The sequence below is a fragment of the Anabas testudineus genome, chromosome 7, assembly GCF_900324465.2.
Source record: "Anabas testudineus chromosome 7, fAnaTes1.2, whole genome shotgun sequence".
NCBI classification, from domain to species: domain Eukaryota; kingdom Metazoa; phylum Chordata; class Actinopteri; order Anabantiformes; family Anabantidae; genus Anabas; species Anabas testudineus.
The window spans coordinates 10,709,138-10,731,831 of NC_046616.1; the positions used below are offsets into that span (position 1 = coordinate 10,709,138).

The 22,694-nt window shown below is 38.1% G+C and overlaps 1 protein-coding gene across 3 annotated transcripts in view; it reads left to right on the forward strand.

Annotated features, from left to right (window-relative positions):
* The window catches only part of pex14 (peroxisomal biogenesis factor 14), a 44,187-nt gene that overhangs the window by 4,874 nt on the left and 16,619 nt on the right, over positions 1–22,694 (forward strand). For all 3 annotated transcript variants that reach the window (XM_026367741.1, XM_026367742.1, XM_026367743.1), the window contains exons 4-5: positions 13,522–13,606; positions 21,028–21,153. In XM_026367741.1, coding sequence (XP_026223526.1) covers positions 13,522–13,606; positions 21,028–21,153 — 211 coding nt within the window. The remainder of the gene's footprint in view (positions 1–13,521; positions 13,607–21,027; positions 21,154–22,694) is intronic.

Consider the following 22,694-nt stretch of genomic DNA (forward strand, 5'->3'; position numbering starts at 1 on the left):
AAATAACAATAACTTAATTTCATATTCCATAATTCATATTTCAATTTATTTCACATTCATCACTTAAAACCATTACTTTAATTTTTGAGGAGTCCAGGTTTCAACATGCTCCAAATTAATTATTGGGGCAGAATAAGAAATGGGAGCCAGTAATGAGTCTGGTATGGTTACTCCATTCTGTCAAGAAACTCAGCTGCCATTTAGTTAGTCAAGGGAACCTTCTCTGAGATTTTCCTTTTTTCCTCTTTGCTCATTACTTTAATTGTAATTGTAATCCTTTATTGGAGCTGTCTGCAGTAAAGGAGAGTTATGGTCCGAATGGGGGCGCGAGCCATAGAGATATTTCATGATTATTGGAGAAGACGGTCACTAGGTGGCAGCCAGTAGTTCGGCCGCGGTGTAATTATTGGGTGGGAAGTGATGGCGAGAAACTGTGTGTGTGTGAGTCGGGCTTGCAAGGTTGTGTGAATAGAGATTTCTCAGTTTCTGACACTCCTTGAAAGAGAAAAGTTGAATAAATCTGATCACCTGCATTCTCGCAGTCAGTGGATTCTGTATCCTGTAAATGATGAGTGTAAACGTGCTGCAGAAGGACACAACAAAGGCAAATGTTGAATAAATACACATTTTTGGGGGTTGATTTCATATACATAAACTCATTTTCGGTGTTATGACAACTGTACCCACAGTAGGACATATGTAATATATAGAGATGACTTGTATTTGTTTCATATGTGAAATGTGCACACCGCAGTTTGTTTCAGTGGTCGCAGTGAAGTTTTCTCTTCGAAAAGCTCAATTCTCTGTTTCTCAGCACAACACTCATTCTGCATCATTTGTTGTTTGTTTCGGTGGTTAATGATACAGGAAGGGCCCTCCATTTTATTGTTGCTGTGTTGCACTTTTTCCCCTCCTCACCCAACCCGGCAGCCAGCCTCCTTAGAGGACTCTATATGAATTCTCACTGTCATGTCCAAGGACGAGTGGCGCAGGGTCAGCTAATTGCTTTTATGATTATGATTTCACGTCAGATTTATCGTGCATGCTCGGAGCACATCTTCCAGGTCCTGCCGACGTTGCTGGGTTGGATGGGGAAAATGAGTTTACAGCTTCTGGCTGTGACTTCTTGTTTAAGTGCAGGTCACACTTTTTGACTCATTAGAGTTGAACGCAGGGGGTGAATCACACGGGCTTTTCCTGTAAAAGCCTCTGTTTTCAATGTCAGTAACTGTACTTGTTTTTCTCATATTTGGCTACGAGAGCATTTCTTTACTTTGTCTTCAACATGTGCTAAAGTTTGGAGGTCATGAGTGAGGAATGACACAGACAAGGATTTTTGGTTTTTCTGTCGTTTGAAGTTTTTATGAGCCATAAATCTTTCATCTGCGTTTCTGTTCACAGATGAAATCACTGTGCTTATTCTCCTCATAGTTTGCCAGAATTATCAGTCGACTTCTTTTTGATGTTGGTTTATTTTTTTCCTGATAGTTCCACCCACCTCTTTGAAAATGATGAGCATAGATGAGTCCAACCCATTTTATACATTTTATTTATTTTGTGGTTTGTGCCTCATGTGCAAAGCTGGACTGGAGCTACATTGGCAACCCAGACAAAACTAGTTATTTTATTATTATTTTTTTTTATCTAGGTTTGTGACGAGAACATTGAAAATAATTTCATTCACTGCAAAGTTTCATGGTACACGAAGAAGAAGCTGCTGTCATTGTATGTCAGTAATGCACATATTTTATGTAGATACAGTTGCGTTTCATGACCGATGACTCTTGATTTGTTGCAGTAATTTGACCTCGCTCTGACCTTCCTGGCCTGGCCCCAGTTTGACTCTTGACAGATGCAGCCTGGGAATATGGTTTGGATAGTTTTCCAATGCTCTGAGGAATGTTGAAGCTAGTTTTACACAAAGTTCATTTTGGAGACATATGTAAAGTCTGTGATTAGGCTGAATTCAATAAACTTTAATGAATACTTAGGACTTTATTTGTAGGGTTTTCGTCTCAGCGAGTATATTAATGTAAACAGCATGGTAACAGAGCTGTAATTTCCTATTCTCCCACAATTTAGTGAACTGTCATAATATGTTTACTTAAGAAATGATAGAAATACGACACTAGTTTAATTACAGTGTAGTCATTTTGCCTCAATATACTTGGGAAAGTGGCCTTATTGAGCTGAGCTTCCTTTATACTCTCTATTCTGCTTTGTAATTATTTCAGCTTGATTTATCGTCTTTTCTTTGTGTTTATGGTTGTAAACTGCTCGAGTGATGGTCTGAGAGTGGCTTGTCTCCTTGCAGCGAGGCTGGAAATCTCCCGATGAATCTGAGATGTCTCCGCTGTCAAGACTGCTCACATCGCTCTCAGCCTCCAATGTCACTTTCAAGGCATAATTACACAAGTTGTGTTGATTAGTATGAGAAGCAATTACGCTGGCTTTCCGCTGCAAATGGAGACTGTGATGGCTCTTGATTGACAGGAAGCATCCTGACTTTAATAAGTAAATGACTATGGTAATTCAGGTACTGAGACCCTTTGATTTGTCAGCATCTTTCTAATTTTTGTGATGTCCTCTGATTTTAATGAACATGAATTTGATTGAATCCCCTTTCATTTCCCCCTGTCCCTCCACCTGTCTGTCTGTCTGTCTCTCACCTCTCTGACCAGCAAGTGCTCTCACCAGGGATCCATATGTTTTCAGAGCTATGCTAAACAATCCTGCTCCTGATGCTGAATTATTTCTCTCAGAAGGAATCCAGTGTGTAAAAATAAAAAATGAAATAAATGAACAACATGCAATTTCAGCATACTATTCTAAATGCTTTTAAGCACATCATGCTTTAGCAAGTGAGGAAATCAGAGGAAAAATTATTTGTAATTGACACTTTGGGGAACATTTTTTCTCTTTTTATCTGGCTTCCCAGTAAGTTATTAGCTGTTAATTTGTCGGCAAGCTCCCCTACAGCGCCAGATATTTGTTCAAATGCTGGGTTCCCCTCAGTGCATTTGTAACTACACTTCTGAAAATGCTGCCCTGTCTAATTATGTAATATAATACTGCCTTTTAGGCAAGTTTCTTTTAATTGAATAATATTAGTTCTAGCTAAGGGTAAGCTGTTGAAACAGTAATACTTTAAGGGGCTCTCTATACAGTATAAGTAGACACACTCCACTGTAAAACGTAGAAGAAATGGAGTCTATAAATTACAAATACATGATTCTTCTGGATCAAAACTAAATATCTGTGTATTGTGGAGCCAAATATTTAAATAATGCAAAATTTTGATTGCCCTAGCTCTCAGTCTCATATTTCTTCCTTTGTTAACTACAGTTGGCCTAATCAAGTAATTCCCTGTTTGTCTTAGTAACCCCCTATAGAGTCATACATGCATAAATATAATAAAATAATTTGCTCTTGCACTCCATAGCCCAGCTGTAATTTATATGGATTGAATGAGTGCTGCATTGTGGAAAAGCACGAGTGGACCAAATGCTCGTTTGTCACCTCTAATAAATGTTGGAATGTAAATTATGAAGTTATGCTTCAGATGTAAATGCACTTTATTCCAGTCCTTTAATGTAAACAGCCCACTCCAATACATTAAAGGGGTGGAGGAGGGCAGGGGTGGGTTTTGACTCGGAATTTTGACTGTTTTCACAATCAATAATAAACACAAAAGAGCCTAGATGGGGAACATTATAACATATCTGATGTCGGGTTCATAAATTATTGCATGAAAGCAGGCTTGTACACCAAAAATGTAAATACATTAATGTTATTAATAATGTAGTGACTAATAGTTCTATCAAGACTGTAATAGCAGTTTAATGGAATATGACAGCAACAATGTATTACACTTCTTAGATTTAGACGGGACCTCACATGGCATTTATCAGGGATTTCTGAAACAATTTTTATGATTATTTTGTTAAGTTAATTGCTTCTTTTCCCCCCAACGTCTTCTCTGGGAGAGGGGCAAAAACTGGTAATGGATATTAATTAATATGTGTCAGTTTTGTGGGTTTGATTAAAAATAATGAAAGCAAAATGCTAATGGGATTTCAGAGTTTCTCTGTGTGTGGCGCCCTGAGATTGTGGCTTTATCTGGGGAATCTGGAAAAAAAGAGATAGCGGGCTGCTCTCTAGGCTAAAATGAAAGTGACAGAGTACAGAAACTGAGATAAATTATCTTAAAACTTACAAAATGGTGCTCTTAAGGGAAAATGTTGCACTGCTATCAGCCTTGTGAGACAGATATTTGAGAGTAAACAGTAAAGTTTTCAGTGAGGTGTAAGGAAAAGTTAAGCATGGCTTGCACTTTGCTTTTTTCAGAATGACATTATCCTCACCTGCAGTAAGGTTTTTTTTCTGACTGACAGAAACACTTGAATCATTTCTGACATGTTGCTGTCTTGGCAAGTTGTTTTTCCGGCTACTGTGATGTGTTTCTAATATATGGTTGTTTGCCAGAAAGACGATGTATGAACTTGTTTTTGCTGAAAGGTTACACAGAGCTAGGGTGTTTATTTTTTTTCCAAGGGGTTTTTGGTCTTTCATTTAAATTAGACGCTCTCCATGCATCTTGAAAATTGAGCTACACTTGACTTGGCACTGATTATAGTGGGATGTCTATGCATTCATTCATAGTCCACTACAGTCAGAATAGAGAAACCCTTGCCAGGGCGTCTTTGTGTCTTTATACAGTCAGAAGGGGACTTTTAACAGCTATTATTAAGGTGGGGCACAAGTGTAGACCAGCAGTAGAACAGAGGCTGGCACACGCATACAAAAAAAAAAGTAACCGTAGCCACTGGCACAACTGACAATTATCCAACACCTGGACTGGCTCCCCTCCCTGGCATGTGCGTCAGGACTGTCGACTTCTTGTTAATGCAGTGATTAACAGAAATATCGCATTTGTTTTTCTGTGCAGCTCTCCTGGCAGCAGTACTTTGCTTTCTCTTTGATTAAAATAGCAGATGGATGAATGCATTGTAGCTGTGTCTTGAACTTCAAAGGGTGAGAAGGAGATGATAGAGATGGAATAAATAGAATAGAGGCCGAGATCTTTTTGTTTTTTTTGGAGATTGTGTTTACTCAGGAATTTGGGATTTAAATGGAGCTATTGGTGTCCTGCAGTGCTGTGTAAACAGTTGTTGGTTGTCCCCAAATATGGCTCAGTATCAGATGTTTTCAAGTCCCTGTTTTTGCCTGTAATTGACTGCCACTATAAGACTCGCCTCCTGTCTGTCCCCCTGAAATCTGTAGAAGTACGTCATAGTTGTCTCCCCTTCCAAGTAGAAAGTGGTTTTAGGTATCATGAGGACAAGAAAAGGGGAAGTGAAGGGGCTTCGTCAAACGGCCTGTGCTTTTGAAATGCCGAGAGTGGCATTGTCATGTGTTTTCTGTGTCAAGGTCGGCAGAAAATGTCAGAACAGGTGCGCGTCTGCTGCTGAGCTGCTTGCCAACTCAGCCCCTTTGCTGTAACACGCCGCCCCATGTGACATTATAGTGGTTCACTGGGAGTTTTGTCTTCTTCTCATTCTTTTGGCAGAACCTGGTCAAACATGTTTAGTTTTTTGTTTTGTTTTTTTCTTCCCCCCTGTTACCACGTGAGTTTATGCAGAGTTCAAATGGGTGTTGACGCCTAAATTTTGACCACTGCCTGATTGTCACGTAGTCACAAAAAGCTTGGGTGCAGTGCAGAATTCTTTTCGAGTGACTTCATGACTTAGTTCTGGTATTTTGATCAGAATTAATCTTCCTATTTTAGGAGGAGTAATTTTGATGGTAAATGAAAATTGCTTGTTTATAGGAATTGTCAATCATGGCCTTCTATTAAGTGCTTCTCGAGAAACTATATAAAGGAGAGACCAAAGAGAGTTCTAAAGAAATACCAGGAGCATACAAAAGAGTCATCACTGTTAACATCACATGTAGTTCTTTACAATCTACATCAGGAAAACAAGTTGAAAAACCTGAAAATTCTTTCTGAACTTCTCAGAAGAGGCAGGTTATGTTTAGGTGTGGCATGTATAAAACAAATGTCACACATGCTTCTGTCACTTCATGACATTTTATAGCCAATAAAGTCTCCAGTGCATAGCCTCAGTGATTCAGAAAGGTTAAAATTAAGAATCATTATTTGATCTGACAAGCTGTCGTGTTCATATCCTCTCTGGCATTGGGTTAAATGAGAAGAAAGAGAACTGCTACTCCTGTGACCCTGATGATCGCTGTTTTCTGATGCTGTCAGCACCACAGTCTTTTTATACTTATCCTACTGTCGAGGTTAAATTCTTACTGGAGGTTGGAAGCCTCCAGTAAAAGAGAATTGGCCAACATTTTTCTTTGTCACTTAGCTTGATCAGGAGCAGACTTTACTTGCTCTTTCTCCAAAACCAAACAGAGGTCTGCTGCTTTAAGTTTCCTCCCTCGTTTGCTGCTGATTTGAGCCTGACTTATTTGCCTCTGTAGATGTGTGGCCCGCTGTCTAGGCAAGTGTGTCTAAATGTTTCTGACAGGGCTCGGTTAAAGAAAGGCCGCAAGGGTAAACTGCCAGGCTTTCCTCCCACCTTTGATGCAACTGGTCCCACCCCTCTCCAGTAGATGGCGATGTTAATCTTCTCTGGCTCTACTCCTGCTTTGGTGTGTCTCCCTTCCCACAGTTGCTCTCTTCTCTTTCTCTCTGTGGCGCTCGCTGAGGAAAGAAGGGTCTCACCCTGCGTGGAGGGTCATGCCACCAATTCTTGGCCCCCTTTGAAGACCATGAAATTGCTGATCCAAGACGCACGATTAGTGCATTCTGCCTATTGACTGGAGGGGGGTTGACACACGATTATAATGTCACTGGAATGTCACAATCTGTCTGGTTGTCTTTGTGAGCATACTGTCATCGGGTGTCACAGTGTACCCAAGACAGAATAATCATAAAAGGACACCCTTTTCTCTATCATCACTGGCCTCTCTATTATTGTTTTATTAGTCAGTTTTCACACAAAACTGATGCCAACTCGCTGCATCTTCACCGGAGCTCCCTGCTTTATTTGCCTACCGTAGTGGTTCACTTCAAGTTGCTGTGTGTGTATTGTAGGGTGTGTGTATCTGTGGGTGGGTGCTGCCTCAGTGAGAGGAGCAGTTTGGATCAACAGAGGAGGATAAGCTTGTCACTGTAAGTTGCTTGTGACGGAGGCAGCTCCTCTCCTGACACCACAACACAACTTCTGTGGTGTGTCGCTCGGACACAAGCTTCACGTTGTTTGCTACTGGTGCCGCTTGCATTTTGCCTCAATCAACTAATTGAATGTGAAAGGCCGGCAGGCCTTGATGATATGAAGGAAAACACACAGTGCAGTGTCATTTTTAAGAAAAGTCTTTGTCTTTTTTTTTTTTTATGTGACTACTCCTGCTTGCTTTTGCCATTTATGGTTACCAAAGATATTTCAAAATGCAGATCTGTTAGATGTGACTTAAAAAGTTATACTTCATTTAAAAATGCTTTGCTTTTTATTGATCTCACTGGAGTGATTATATTTACTTATTTTTAACAACACATTCAATGTCTTATAAGACAAATTGCTTAAAGTGTAATTTTATTTTTATTTAGTTAAATTTATTTTAGCAATGTTTCCACGTCATACAATTTAGCAATTGTATGACGTGGAAACCACCACCTCATAAAATTGCATTTCTTAAATGGTACATTTATCATAGGATTTTGTCAGCTGTTAGAAGCTTGTGTTTATTATTGTAATTATTTAGAAAATATTTTCATGTGAAACTTTATACTAGTTTTCCCAGTTTATAGTACCATTATTGTATCATTTAATGGTACATTCAATTTAAGTTGCATACTGAACACGCCTGTTTTTTGTAACGCTTGTACTAAAAAGCACATGAAGCTGCTTGTCACAGAGTATCTTCATTACATTTACATTACATTTAGTATTTGGTAGAGGCTTTTAGCCAAAGTGACTTACAAGTGACAAGGCAAGGTAAGCATAAGGAGGTCTTGCCTAGGGACCCGTACTAGAGGTAGACCACAGCTGGGATTTGAACCCCAGTCTCTTGCATGGAGGACAGTGATGATACCACTACACCATCCAGCCACTCATTGACTGTAAAAAGAAAAAGAAAAGCTTCGAATTACAGGAAAGAGGCACTGCATTAAAGAACAAAGGAGATCGATGGCAGTACATTAAATTTTATGCGAATGAAAAAAAAAAAATCAACTAATTAAAATTGATTACTCCTGCTTTGTAAATGTGTTTCTGAATTAAATTATTGTATGAAAACATTTTGACCAATCGAGGAGCTGAGGAAGTATCCATTACTGGATTGCAGCTGAGAAGGGGCTGGAATGTTTTGTGGTGGCTAAGTAGTTTGTTGTGCTCCACTGTGACTCTCCTCTTGCACCCCCACTGCTAAAGTGCCACGGGTTAATCTCTGATGACCCTCATCTCTCAGAGCAGCCCCAGATTCATGGTTTGGGCCTTTTACCTGAATTAAAAGGAATTTGCGGGCTATATAAGTATTTTTGTTCAAACTGGGGGAAAGTGAGGTGTCACTGACGGAGTCCTGGCTCTTTAGTCATTGGGGCTCTTGGGGTTCTCGTGGCCCCGCTGGGGATCTCCATATCTAAACAGTCATCTGTCTCACTAGTTCAGCAAGGGCAACCCCAGGCAAAACAAATAACAGTTACACATTAAGAAATGTCAGACTAAGCTTTATAGCACATCTCTCAAGCTAGTTTTGAATTGGCCATATGCCACATGTTTCTCTTCAGGTTTAGATCTCACAAGAATAAAAGATGTACTTCACTTTGTTGTTCCTCCATCTTCTCTTGAAAACACTTTGCCAGCATGAACTACAGTCTCTTTATGCTCAACTAAAATGTTTGCTTTTTAAATCCAGATCTAGAAAGGAGTCAGATGTTTTTGTTTTTTTTTACAAAATACAACCTGTAAAAACACATTTTTAAATCTATTTTCATCTTTCAGTATTAGACCATATCAAATGTTAAATTTCCCTTATGAAGGAAGTTAAGCAATCACATGACATCATAATATATGTGGCTTCAGCTTTGAAATATAATTATACACCATAGTAAAATCTTTCTTTATATCTCGACAAGTGAAAAAAGCAAGGAAGGAACAGGGAACTTTCCTTTTCCTTGAGAGCCTTAGCATAAATCCCAAGGCTGTGTTATCTCTCTTTATTTGTACTCAGCACAGTTTTTACAGTATGATAGTCACCTCACTAGATCAGATATACTTTAGCCCCCAGTATTTCTTACTGCTGAACCTACTCAACTTTTCCATGTTTGTGATGACAGAGCTCTGATAGAGAAACGCTGCTGAATGGAAAGTTTAGTCTCTACATGCAGTGGTCTTAAAAAAGGCTTGATTTCCGTCCACCAACCCCCCCCTTTACAAAAATTGCATAATGTGCTTTGATGTCATGATTGTAGCCTTGCCCATGGCTCCAACACTGACACTGATACAACACTGTATGTTATTTTTAAACCTTTGCAAAGCAAATGTCAATGAAGTTTTCCATGACCCTTTTTCATCTATTGAAATGTTGACTCTGGCCTTTAAATTTCAAATGTTAGGACTATTCGATAAAGATATTGACCACCTTCCAAGAAAATAAAACAGAAAACTGTACTTACCTATGTAATTTCTTTTACATTTTTAACATATACAGAAGCATGGTAAACCAGCTCATAATTTGTCAAAAGAAGAAGAAGGAAACCCCACATTTTACCAGGACTCCGTTATCAGATTTTGCTCATGCTAAAGCTGACTTTCAGTAATGATTGTTCATTTGATTTTCTCACATTGTAGTTTCTCTGAAAGACACTGTCCAAAAGTGAAGAAGTCAAGAAACAAAAGGTTCTTTTTGTACAGTCATTGTCAGAAGAGTTTAACTTCAGTAGGACCATTGATGTAGCCTGCTGTGCCTGAATGACTGTGGATGTGGAGGTTAGCTAAATGGTTCGGGTCTGCACCTCACTTCCTGATGTCTCTCAGGGTCAATAATTCCCTATAGCTGCTCCCATGAGGCCTTGCTTCCTCCGCTCAGGTCACATTAAGGCGGGAAAGATGTCACAATTAGAAGGGTATTTAAAGCTGCTCTTTTAAAAAGATTAAAAAGCACTGTTGGCCACATCAAGCAGTCAGGTGACTAAAGGAAATACAATAATTGCATTAAAACTTCATTCCTTTCTGGCAGGGCTCTGGTATCAGAAAGGTATTGGGTTAAGTCATTTTAGACAACTGCCCCTGATAGCGAATCATCCATGAAAGCACCAAATTAATATAGAGCTTCATTTTTCGCCGTCTCTCACTTTCTCTCGCTTTTGGTCCTTCCAACGTGTGTTTGGGGGGAAATTTGAGACTAGCCTAACACAATTTTTGTTCATGTCTATCAGTGTGTTATTATATCAGGGGCACTTCTCCACAAATGTACAGGCCGGGGCAATTTGGAATGAATTGATTCACACTGAGACTGAATTCTATACTTGCTAATGATTTCCTTTTAGCCCCTCCTTTGCACCCCCACATCCAACACCCCCACTAGTTCCATCATACCCTCTGAATTTCTTCATTGTTGCAGACTTAATGTGTACATATACTATTTTGTGGACAAATGAATGAGTAAATTAAGAAGTTGCCAGGTGCATTGCAATTTGATTTTCAGATTTTCACTAAAATAAGTAGATTTGACAAAGTAGACTTTCGATGAAAGTTAAGTTTACATAAAATTGTTAGAAATGTAGCTTATTCAAAACAGAATCTGAGATCAACAGCAAGCAACAAACCCTAAAACATGCATGTTTACCCTATAGCGCTTTCATTTCTGAGTAACTGTTAGATAACTGGTGGTTTGGGTTGGCCTGAATAATTAAGGTTGAAAACAAGACTCTGAATTTCTTATGAGGCATCTTTTTCATCAGTTGTGGTTCCAATGTTGTTCTGCAATTTTTTCAAATACAGAAACCGGTGAAGAGTCAAATGAATAGTGCATTGCTGGTAGAAGCCAGAATTTCCCTTGTGCTCATATACCGAAATACTGTAATGTACACCTTCAAAATATCCATAGGCCTTACTGTATGTACTTATTGTATTTATAGTTAAGTGCTGTTGCTAGTTAGAGTAAAAATGTACAACTGGTTACATGGATTCCCTCAGGCGTCCAACCAAGTGGTTTAAGCATAAGTGGATTTCAAACTCATTTTTCATAATTCAAGGTATCACTATTGTAATTTTCAGGCAAGTACAGTGGAAAGTCGTGTCCAATTCAAACTCAATAACATTGCTGTAATCTTGTCTGTTCATCAACTTCACTCTCTTTAAGTGTGTTGGTTAATGTTATCTCTCGCTATGATTGAGTTTTCACCTCTTTTTCGGCTTTACCTGACACTATATTGGTTATCTGGTTTGCAAAGATTATTGCTCGTAACATGGAGCACTTTGACACATTAGCATTCCAAGCTTTACAAGAAGCTTTACAAAAGAACCAAATCAGCGTTTAAGCAAAAAATTATTTACCAGTTTTTCGAATGGAAGACGATTCACAAGATTTTATGTGGTTATGGAGCCAACCCAAATGTGTCTTGCTGTGTTATCCGTCTTACTCCTCTAAAAGCCAGTGTGTGCTACCCAACACTATAACTGGGGTGATCCATAAGTCAATAACAAGACAAGACTGAAATCTGTGCAATGTGGTTATAATTGATTGAGATGTCTGGATAGAACTTGTGCAAAGCATCTATGTCATCTGCTAAGAAGTGCACTTTTCTTCTCCCTAAAGATCTACCACTACAGTTTTAACCAAATGGACATTTGCCTCATTAGTTTGCCGCTGAGCTAGCTGTGGTCCTTACCAAGATGTCATACTTATGCCTATTAACATTGACACAATTTTCTTGTCAATATTTTTATGAGATTTTTAGGCAATGTAAACAAGGTTTGCTACTTCAGCATATTCTTCCTGTATTAGGTCATTGTCTTTTACAGGGCCTACATCATTGTCTTATTTACTGGAATAAATATTAGAATATTAGATTTTACTGTGTTTAAGGTTTTTGGTTTCTGCCTTTACCAACAAGTTGTTTTGTTAATTCACTCACCTGAACATTAAGAACTTGGCTAGAGCATGATGATTTTGTCTCTTTATCAAAGAAATATTTTCACTGTGTTTTGACTATTCCTTTTGGCCCAGAACATCAGTTGGGGGTTCACAATGCAAATGGTTTAATTTGCTTGTCACAACGAAGGTTCCAGGTGACTGACTTTGATAAGCCCTCAGCTTAGTTTTTGGATGCTTGATTGCATATTCATATGTGTATCTAATTAGAAGAAACATATAAAGTTGCTTTTAGGCTTATTAAAGGTCTACTGTTGTATTCAAATACATTCAAAAGTTTTATAAAGATACTTATACCATGTTCCTCTACTGTACTTTGTCACAGCAATCTGGCTCTTTACTTGGTCTCTCTGCCACACCTAATCCTTGTACAAGTTTAAACTGCAATTCTTTTGGATTGAAACGGGTTCATAGTATATGCAATGCATTACCCAAAACGAATTACCACTGGCAGGACGCTCAATCACTTTGTATCTTTCAACACTAAGAGAAAAGAAGAGTAATCAAAACCTTTCAACCTATTAGAGGGATGACTTTTACAATTGAATCACGGGGACCACAGGTGCGATAATAAGTCATCTAAAACTTCCCCCCCAAGTGTTTCCCCTTTCTGTGTTCTTACATATTTATCTATTTTAGGAGGCGCCACTTCATGGCGCCCACTTCAAATTTATGTTTTAATGCCATTTGAGGAAGTTTTTTTCTCTCCCTCTGATTCTTGGAAATGCATACAGGGGTGGAAAATTAAGGTGCATCTCGAAGGAAAACATAATAGAATCGATGAACGCAGTGCACTTAAAACTACTGATGTTCTGATGCTATTTAACGTTCTAGTGCATTAACGTTTCAAGTCATTACAACATTCAGGCTGGGTGATTTGATCATGGCAGGTTTTTAACTGGAAGAATTACAGAGGTTTTCAGCCTAGGATTCTCAAGTTATTAGATACAAATGATCACCTCTGCATTAAGTATAGATTTTCTTCCACTGCGCACTTAAGAATGGAAGTTTGTCTTTAAGAGGGTAATAGCAAATTAAGCTCCATACTCCATTTGTCCAGCACTCTTGATGGGCTAATTTTATAACTGCTGATTTGGTCATTCCCCACATTTAGCTGGAAAGTGGTCAGGTGGTCTTTCTCCTTGGTGCTGGGTGTGGGGGCTCAGAATCAACTATCAAATGAAATCCATTTATGTGTGTTGTTCTTTGTCTAGATTTATAATGAACGTTTTTCTTAAAGAAGGTCTAGACTGTTGTTTGTACAGTTAAAAGCATCAGCTTCCTGCAGACCTAATCTTCTTCCTCTCACATTATCTCATTGTGAGGAATCAAATCTTATTTATCTCATTCCAGATTGCCACTGCTGTAAAATTTCTACAGAATCCAAAAGTGCGTCAGAGTCCCTTGGCCACCAGAAAAGCCTTCTTAAAAAAGAAAGGTGAGAAATGTGATTTTCTCTTGGTTTTTGTTTAATATAATTCTGACAACCTTGAAAATACAATACATATTTGTCAGAAAATGGTATTAACCTTATAACCCATATGTATTTATTTTTAAAATGTGTTTGGCCAGTGATGTGCACATTGTACCTTATTTTGGTGAGATTGGTTTGTAAGGGTCAAAGGTTGTGGCTGTAGCTCTTTGCCCTGGGGAGTCTAACATTGGTCGATTTAGCTTCAGAGTGCCTGATTCAAGCCCTGTGAATAAATGACACAACAGTTTGGATGCTCCTTTGGGTTCAGGAAAATTAATATTGACAAACTCCCTCTGCATTTTCAATGGAATTATCAATATTGCCTTCCAGCATTTTAACCCTTTTACTTAATTTAACTGTTATCGTAAATTTGAGGCATGACGCACTGAGGTTTTCTAAGCAGGGATGGTGGGAAACGTTTGCTGGCTCTTCAGTTTCTTTGCAATTCATGGAGATTATTTCTGACACATGATGGAATATTGTTTGTGCAATAAAACTTGCAAAAAGCTTTATTACTCTGAACTCATTTAAGTCGGTTCAATATAATGTGTAGGTGGATATGTTCAGTGTTATGCCACGGATTTCCTACAGCCAGCCTATGTTTGAGCAACGACAGTGTGTACAGAGCACTGTATCTGGCCTTACATCAGATAAATTCTTTGTGGTATCTTTATTTCGGTTCCTTCACAAAACAGTTCAGTGCTTATGGGACTATGCCTCTGCAGTGCTGTGGGACTTTGCCTCCAAGATTATAGTAGCCAAACAGTGAAAAGTGAGCCTAAAAGCTCCATGGCTGGGGAAGGTAACCTGAAACCAAATCCATGGTTGCCGGCTGCTACTACACACATCACGTGGCTCTAATGACTCTTGATATCTTTTGAAATTTCCTTGTCTTTCTGTCTCATTATTGACAGCTAAAGCATGCTCCTAATCTACTGTTGGTTATCTCAGATGTAATAAGGCCTCATTTGTACCAAATGATGTCATGCTACACCTCAATTTCTTCTTTCTGTGTTATTGTAAACTCCATGGAGCTCCACTATCCAAAATGGTTTGCTCTTACTGCACTTTACGTCCATGAAATATGTATGACACTTTAATGCAGATATATTTTGGAAAGTCAGTTCCACTGTAGATCTAAACACGATCCCTTGATTTGCATAAAGACATTGATCTCAGGGAGGGAGAGGGTAAAGATAAGAGAAAATAGAGCAATGAAACACTAAGCACAAAGCATATTTGAGTAGCACTCTGCCATATTCATCAGATAGCTCTTGGCTTGTATGAATGTACAACACTTGCACATTCACTTATACGTAAGTGAATGTGGAAATGTTGTACATTCATACTTATGTTTCCAGAAAGTGTTTTACCATAACCGCTTCATTAAACTGTTTTGTGTTCTTTCGATTTCACTTAAACACACTAATGTCAAGTTTGGAGATGTTTATTTTACAGGAAATTATGTCAGGACAAGGTTATTTCAAACTCTGCTTAGTAATTATCTCACTGTGATTGCCATTCAGTAAATGCCTAATCTAAGTTGAAACGTAGGAGAAAAAAATCAATTTCTGCAAGTTATAAATCATGAGTCAAAATGATATCATTATTTAGGTGCTTATTGTAATGAGCCTTTTTTGTCATCATGAGATAAATGCCTGTATTGATGATGTTGCAGCACACATCATTATGAGGTGTACTTCTTGGTAAAATATACAGTATACATAAAGCTATACCAGATGGATGCAATGATGGTTTAAGTTTTCAAAACTTTTGCATGTTTTTACATTGAGAAGAGTCATTTTTTAGAAATTCAATTGCCATTACAAAGACATTGTATTTTAATTCAAATTAGGAATGGAATATGATCATATTGGTGTTTGGTAATTAGTTGCCTCCTTTTCTGTTTTACTTGAGCTCTAGTAGATTTTTGCATAGACACAGTACTCACAATTCAACTCATTCTGCATCATATCCGGCTTGTATTTGTCTCTCAACCTTTTGACCTAGAAACTCAATCATCCTCCTCCTCCCACAGTCACCACAGTGAACGTGTCAGTCTTAATTTCTAATACAGTTTAATGTCATATTTATGTAAATACTTCTGGATTTTACTCTATATTAACAGCCAGAAATGTCAAAGCACACATAAAATGAAACAATACTATCTCCTGGTAGAGTGGAATTTAAATTGGATTTCTCTTGCTGCCAGTACTTAGGCTGGACAGCTGATGAAGGGGAAAATAGGGCTCACTTTGATTGCATGTTGCAGAATCTTTACACAATAATCTCACTCGTGCATATTATTTCCCTGCACATTTGAGCCCTAATCTGCACTGAAGGATGCCTCTCTGGTTACATCTCCTTTTTTTCCCAAAGAGATCCTAATAGTCTGCTTTATTTCAATATTCATTTAAAAATATAATTTTCTGTTTTCCTTCAACTGCCAATTTCAGGGTATGAATTGGCAATTATGCAGTCCAATATGTCTAGCTGCCCTTCTTGAGTCCTTGTTGAATAAACTGGCTGAAATATTGAAACTTTGTCTCTTGATGTAATATAAATCAACATTTAAACCCAGAGATGTTTATTCTTTCTTTTGCAGAGGAGTGGGGAAATGAATTGCATTTAAACTGTCTTGCAGCCATCTTTAAGCAATTTTGCTTTACTTGTTCCTTGCCAAGATTAAGTAAATTTTATTCTTTGAAATATAATGTGCTACTCTCATCTTGTGAATTGTGCCATCTATGTCCTCTACAATTAACCGATGTAACAACTAAACAGCGATGGGCCCCATGTTGGCAGCGCCATTTAGCCCAGACAATTAGCAGTTACACACATAATTACCAAAAAAAATTTAATTTTCAGAACAAAGTCAACAACATTTTCCAGCTTTCAGTATGTCACTTTGACCGTGGCCCCTAAGCTGACATGAGTCAGACCTACAAACATGAACAACGAGTGCAGTTTTGGTAGGTAAAGCACAGATACGCATATATTATACAAAAGTGAGTACGCGCCTGGTCAGTATCACCAAACTAAGTAATTACAAATCAAGTTCATTTAATAAAATTTTAATTATTTTTTGCCAACACTCAAGGAAAATTAATCCAATTAATTGGAAAACAGAAATGTTGGACTAATTAAACTATAATGAAAGCGCCATACTTAAGGTCCAACTGTAACAAATGTCAGTGCAACCTTCATTAATGAGATTCCATTCTTATATTCATTTATTTATATATTTATTTATTTATTCATGTATATATCGTATGTTCAACTTTATTTTTGACAGAACTGATCCTTCTGGGCATGGATAATATTAGTCTTTTTTTTTCTTCATTTGCTGAAAGATGTACCAATTTTTCAAGATGATTCTTTTTAGATACTCTCTGCTGCAAGGTTTTGTTGCTTTGCATTCCACTTTAAAATAATGCAAGCTGTTCTCTTGCATTCAAATCAGGAGACATTTTGCCACATCAGAGTTTTAACTTCTTTCTTCTTTAACAACTTTACTGATTTTTACGTTAGCTTTCATTGTCATGCTTCTTGAGACTGGAAGTAATCTTTTTATTCTGTATTTGGGTGTCTACAAACTTGCAATCATAGTGCCATCTATTACAAAAAGGAATCTCTCCTACACCTTTCCAATAATGCAGCCTCTGTCAGCACATCTGTGTTTTAGAGAGATGTTTCCATTTATTTTGTTTCAGTCTGACCAAAGAATGTGCTGCCAATATTCATCAGGGTTCATGTTCTTTGCCATGTTGCATTAGACACATCCCAGACTACAACAGGTTTATTTTGTGACCTTGTTTGTGGAGTTAACCTTAATTGTAAATCACAAGTGCATCCCTTTTGTTGCAGTGATCACAGGTAAACAGACTTTTTCTGGAGTGTAGTTGTACTTCAGCTACTTCAGCTTCAGTTTTTTTTTTATTACACATATAGCTAAATACCCTCCACTTCAAATATAATGAACATGTACAGTGAGGTACATGTAGTATTATAAATCAATAAATATTTTAGTTGTATTGCTCAGAGGTGTACTCAGTTTTTTGTATACTGTACATCGTTGCATTGTGTGAAACAAGCACAGTACATTCTCTGTCAGTGAGACATAAATGATGACTTGATTTATTACTTTTTTATGCCATCCTAGTTGTTATTGAGTTGAATAAATAATGCTAATAGATTTCACCCTGAGTAGTGGACCACTGATCCAGGGTCACAGGGAACACAGGTAGGCTGTTGGTCTTTTACCATACCTGGTATGAAGGTAAGGGTAAGGTTCATCATCCCAGATATTAATAGGATGCTGTTTGTAAGTGGGGGTTATGTGACTCACCTCTCGGACAAAAATGACAATGACCAAGGCCTGCATAGAAGGTAAAGGGATTGATGTGGTTATAAATTACTCCACGGCGCCACCTAGCCTAGGCCTTGCCTACTTTGTCATCAGTACAAGGCAATAAAACAGGGAAATGAGAGCAGAGTCCCCTTTTTTAATACATAAATGAATACTCTATGAGAGTGGTCATTATTTAGGGCAGGCCATTTTCAAACAGTTGTACTGAACCAAATGACATGTAAGATCTCTCTGGCCAGCACCGCATCAGAAACATGTTGAAGTTGCACTCAACTTCTTCATAACCTATTGACCTCCATCTATTTATGACCCCTATTGTGTGTGTGTGTTTTTTTTTTTTTTTCTTACCTAAATGTGATATTCAAAATGTAAGTAATTTTAACTCAAGGGCAACTTTATAATTCAGACCTTGGAGGACAGTGAAAAATGCATTCACCTTTACTACACAAAATATTTTAGTAAGCAATTTTTATAATTGGCTGTCCAGTCTAGGTCTTGACCCATAAAGTCCAGAAGTGCCAGAATTGGAAAAATGGATTTAATGTAAGAGCCTGGCTGCCTCTTTGCCCTTAAAAAAATACCCAGAGAATATGAGGCTCTGAAAATAGAGCTGTAAATAACCTGACGAGCAATGGGTTTTCCTTTAAATAAATACCGATCAGGTTTATGTTTAAAGACAATAGAAAACGTAGCCCAGATATGCAGTTTACAGTATTTATAGCTGTAATATCGAGGTGCCAGCACCGTAATTTCATGCCCCAATGAGAATGGCAAGGTCAAAGCAAATGCTTTGGCTGAGCATCTGCTAATACGGTGACTCATAAACAGGCACTGCGTGTATCAGGTGCACCAAATAATACAGTATAATGAAATACAGAATAGCTTTCCATTATTGTTCTTTTTTATGGTGTCGTCATTAGGTGTAATTTATATCTTAAAAAAATTCATCTCCCCACAGGCTCATCTGAAATGAGGGTCCAAGGGTCATTCCACAGGTTTTGGAACCCATAATAAATTTCACAATCCCTTTTTTGTCTTTCCCTTTTATATGTAAAACTCACTTTCACCTTGTTCCCTCTTCTTTTGGATCTAAGGGCCCTTTCATTTGCTGTTGTCTTCCCCTCAACAATAAGCAGATCAGAGCCTACAACACAACTTAGCAAGTAATAATTTGACTAGGAAACAGCTTTAGGAATTTCTATGTATACTTTGATGCAAGGTGACAAAGAAATGTTGCATAAACAACATCAAAGATGTGAACAGTCATTAAGATGTACATAAATCTAATAATAATAGTATACATACATATAATAATAATAGTAATAATAATAATAATAGCATCTTAAACGTTGAACTTATTTTTTTTCTATCTTAAATTTCAAGGTGAAAAGGGAAAACCTGTATATTTTCATTTTTTCTCATTTGTTGAAACTGAGATCCTAGCATCCACTCAATAGTCTGCCACCATGTAGTCTGCTGTGGTCAGATGAATCAGGAGTCCAGGGACACATTATTGCTTATTTGACAGTGCAGTCTGACTGCACAAACTCAGCACATGGCGCTCACCACTTCCTGGCACTCAGGACCTGCTGTAGACTACAGGCCGGCCAATATTTGCCTTCAATTATTCAACAATTTTCATGGCCATTTGAAATCCTCAGAGCATTTAAATAGGTGACGGGAGGGACCTTTGCTTGGCATAAGCTATATGGTAGATTATCAAATTATTTCTCTGCTTTTGGGCTGCTTGTACAGGGATAAGTTGAAGTTGTATTTCTGATCGAGGTTCAACCTGCTATTCAGATTTGACTCACAATAAGCTCCTTGAACAGATATTCAAATGGAAGAAATTATTTGATTAGAATATTTTGGTTATGTCTTACTCGCCTTAAGGAATGGAAATTACTTCTTTACATAATTGCACAGTACCTATTATTAATGTTTTACACAGGTGTTACTTTATGCTTCTATCCTGAACACCACTGTGCAGTTACACAATTTCCAATTGCTTGATGTCTTTCAAAGGATAAGCTTATGTAAATTCTGTAAATGCTGGGGGTATGGTTCAAGTAAAAAGCTCACCGACAATAAGCAAGGATAGTCGTCTAAAGAACTAATGGTAACATGTTGGAGAGAGACCCTATTAAACTTTATTGAGCCATATACAGTATTATTTATATGAACAGTGCTGGTTTTACATTAGAAGGTAAACTATGTTAGTCAGTGTACATAAGAACCGCAGTATGGACATGCCAGTGTAGATCCTTTGCTTTCAACTTTTTCCAAGTTTTTCCACAAATTGTGTAATACTGTTTGTTTTTATTGTAGTTCTTTAAAACTTCTAATTATTTTCTCTTTTCAGATTAAGATGCTCATTAAAAGATGAGACCCACAGCAATGGTAGCATATGGCGCCTGAAATAAAATCCTTTCTTGCCACAAAAGGAGATGTTCATATTAGATTTTTTTTCTCCTCCCCTCTGATTCTCCATCAGGGAGCCCTTTGCAATTTAATCATCACTAAAATCATTAAAAAGATCTGAAGATTAAATTATATTGGCATTTGCAAAATTATGTAATACATTTACATTACAATGAAGAAATTAAAATAATGCATTTTTGCTGTCTGGGGTGTATGAAATCTCCACATGGGAAATATAACTGGAGAAGTGGACAGACTCTTATTTTCTTTGCCTTTGGTGGCAGTTAATAGGCTAGCAGAGTTTCAGATTTCATTGTGTGAACCTATCCACACTATCTTTCTTTGATGGATGTCCCTGAAACAGAAACTCTCAATGGAATTTCTGAATTATGAAATGAAAATGCATTTTTTAGGAGAGCGTTGGTAAAATTGAATGAACATTTGACATACTTTCTCTAAATTATGCTTTAAAGATTTGTGAGGAGCTTGGGAAGTATTTAAATATAATGATAACCAAGGAGCCATTTGGAGTTTCCCATTGACAAAGAGTCACAGCACTTCGTTAGAATGTCTTAAAAGTGTGTTTCGTTCCCAGGGCTGACTGATGAGGAGGTAGAGTTGGCTATCCAGCACTCTGGCAGCACAGAAGAAGTTCTCCCTCTGAGCCCTGTGGGGCCCCCGCATCCCCTCAGTGCAACCCAGCTTGCTCCTGTAGCTCACAGTGAGTGCACACCTTATTATTAATATTTATATTTATGTACACTCTCACTTGTAGAAGGATTTTGTAGTTTAGTCTAATTGAAAACATACAACATAGGTTTCTTTTAGACAGTTTTTTTTATTAACTAAAGCCGTTTAAACAGTATTACCTATAGCTCGCCAAATACCTGGACCTTAACAAGTATTATGGACAGTACATGTATGTTGTACAGTGTTTGCCTTGATTGTGAATTCAGACACAAGGAGTACAACATCACACAACACAAGCTCATGAAGTCTCTTGCCATTCTGTTTCAAGGGGTTCCACCCTGCCAAGACCCCACACTGCAACCTGTATCTTTATTACCTCAGGAGGTTATGAGTGCTGTCCGCTGATTTACCAATGCAGAATGAAGTCCGCGTAATGCTTAACCCATATGACAATGATTCCAGATGTATTCCACCCTCATTTATTACCACACTGTCCTTGACTCCCCCGGCATCTCATGTTTTGTAATGAAAGTGATGTTGATGGGATGGCCATGTAGTTAGAAAGACTCGCAGCTCTCCGTCCATAGTGGGGGGTTTTATATCAAAATGGCTATAAGGGAGCTGCATAATGAGGTGAGAGCGCGGAGTCTTGTATGGGGGGTCATGCCGAAAAGAGGGGGCTACCTCCCTTTGATGTCCTTGTTATGGGGACGGTGCACAGAGACCCGCATCCATCTCTGTCGAAGTAATGGATACTCTGATCTCTATTTCCACACGGCAGAAGGACAGGAAGGCCTCCACTGAACCCAATAAATTTGAGAGGAGATTGGAAAAACGGAGGATGGAGACCACCGTTCCACAGCTTAAGTGACCAAATAAAAAAAGGAAGATGGCAGAGTGGAACTGGTAGAGGAAAAGGCAGAGACAGAGGAAGAATGAAAGGTCCTAAAGGGGGGGGGGGGGGGTTAGAGCAAGTGAAGACCCCTGGTGATGCACTGAGGCTTGTTCAGGGTCAACCACCTATCCCAAGGACTCCTAGGCCTTTCAGAAGCATGGCATTCTAGGATAGGTGACAGTCTATCGCAGCTATAATGTTGATGAAGACCCAAATTTATGTGGTTACCATATGGATGTTGGGGAATGATTCAAAATTTTCGATAGAAAAGGTCACAGGTTCATTCCTGAATGCTGCAGCAGTGATGAAACATGCCCTTGAGTTAGAAGAATAAAATATTCACCTTGAAATATACCATATAGTTCAACAGTGGGTGTCTCATTCTATTTGCATGTCCTGTCACACAAGTGGTAACTCACAAGATCAATCTGATTTACTTACTTAAGCCAGTAAACACATACCACATAACCCATTAAGTGAAATCAGACCTTTAACAGAATATCAATTGTTTACTTTGGTGGGGTCAAAATGAATAGGAAATTATTAGATCCACTAGAGTAAATAAAAAAAAATATATTTCCTTCAGACCTGTTTGTTGTTTAGTGACATTTTCAGTTGAATGCTTCTCTTAAGTTGGGGATTTCCACTTTGACAGACAGTTGGCCTACCCAGATGAC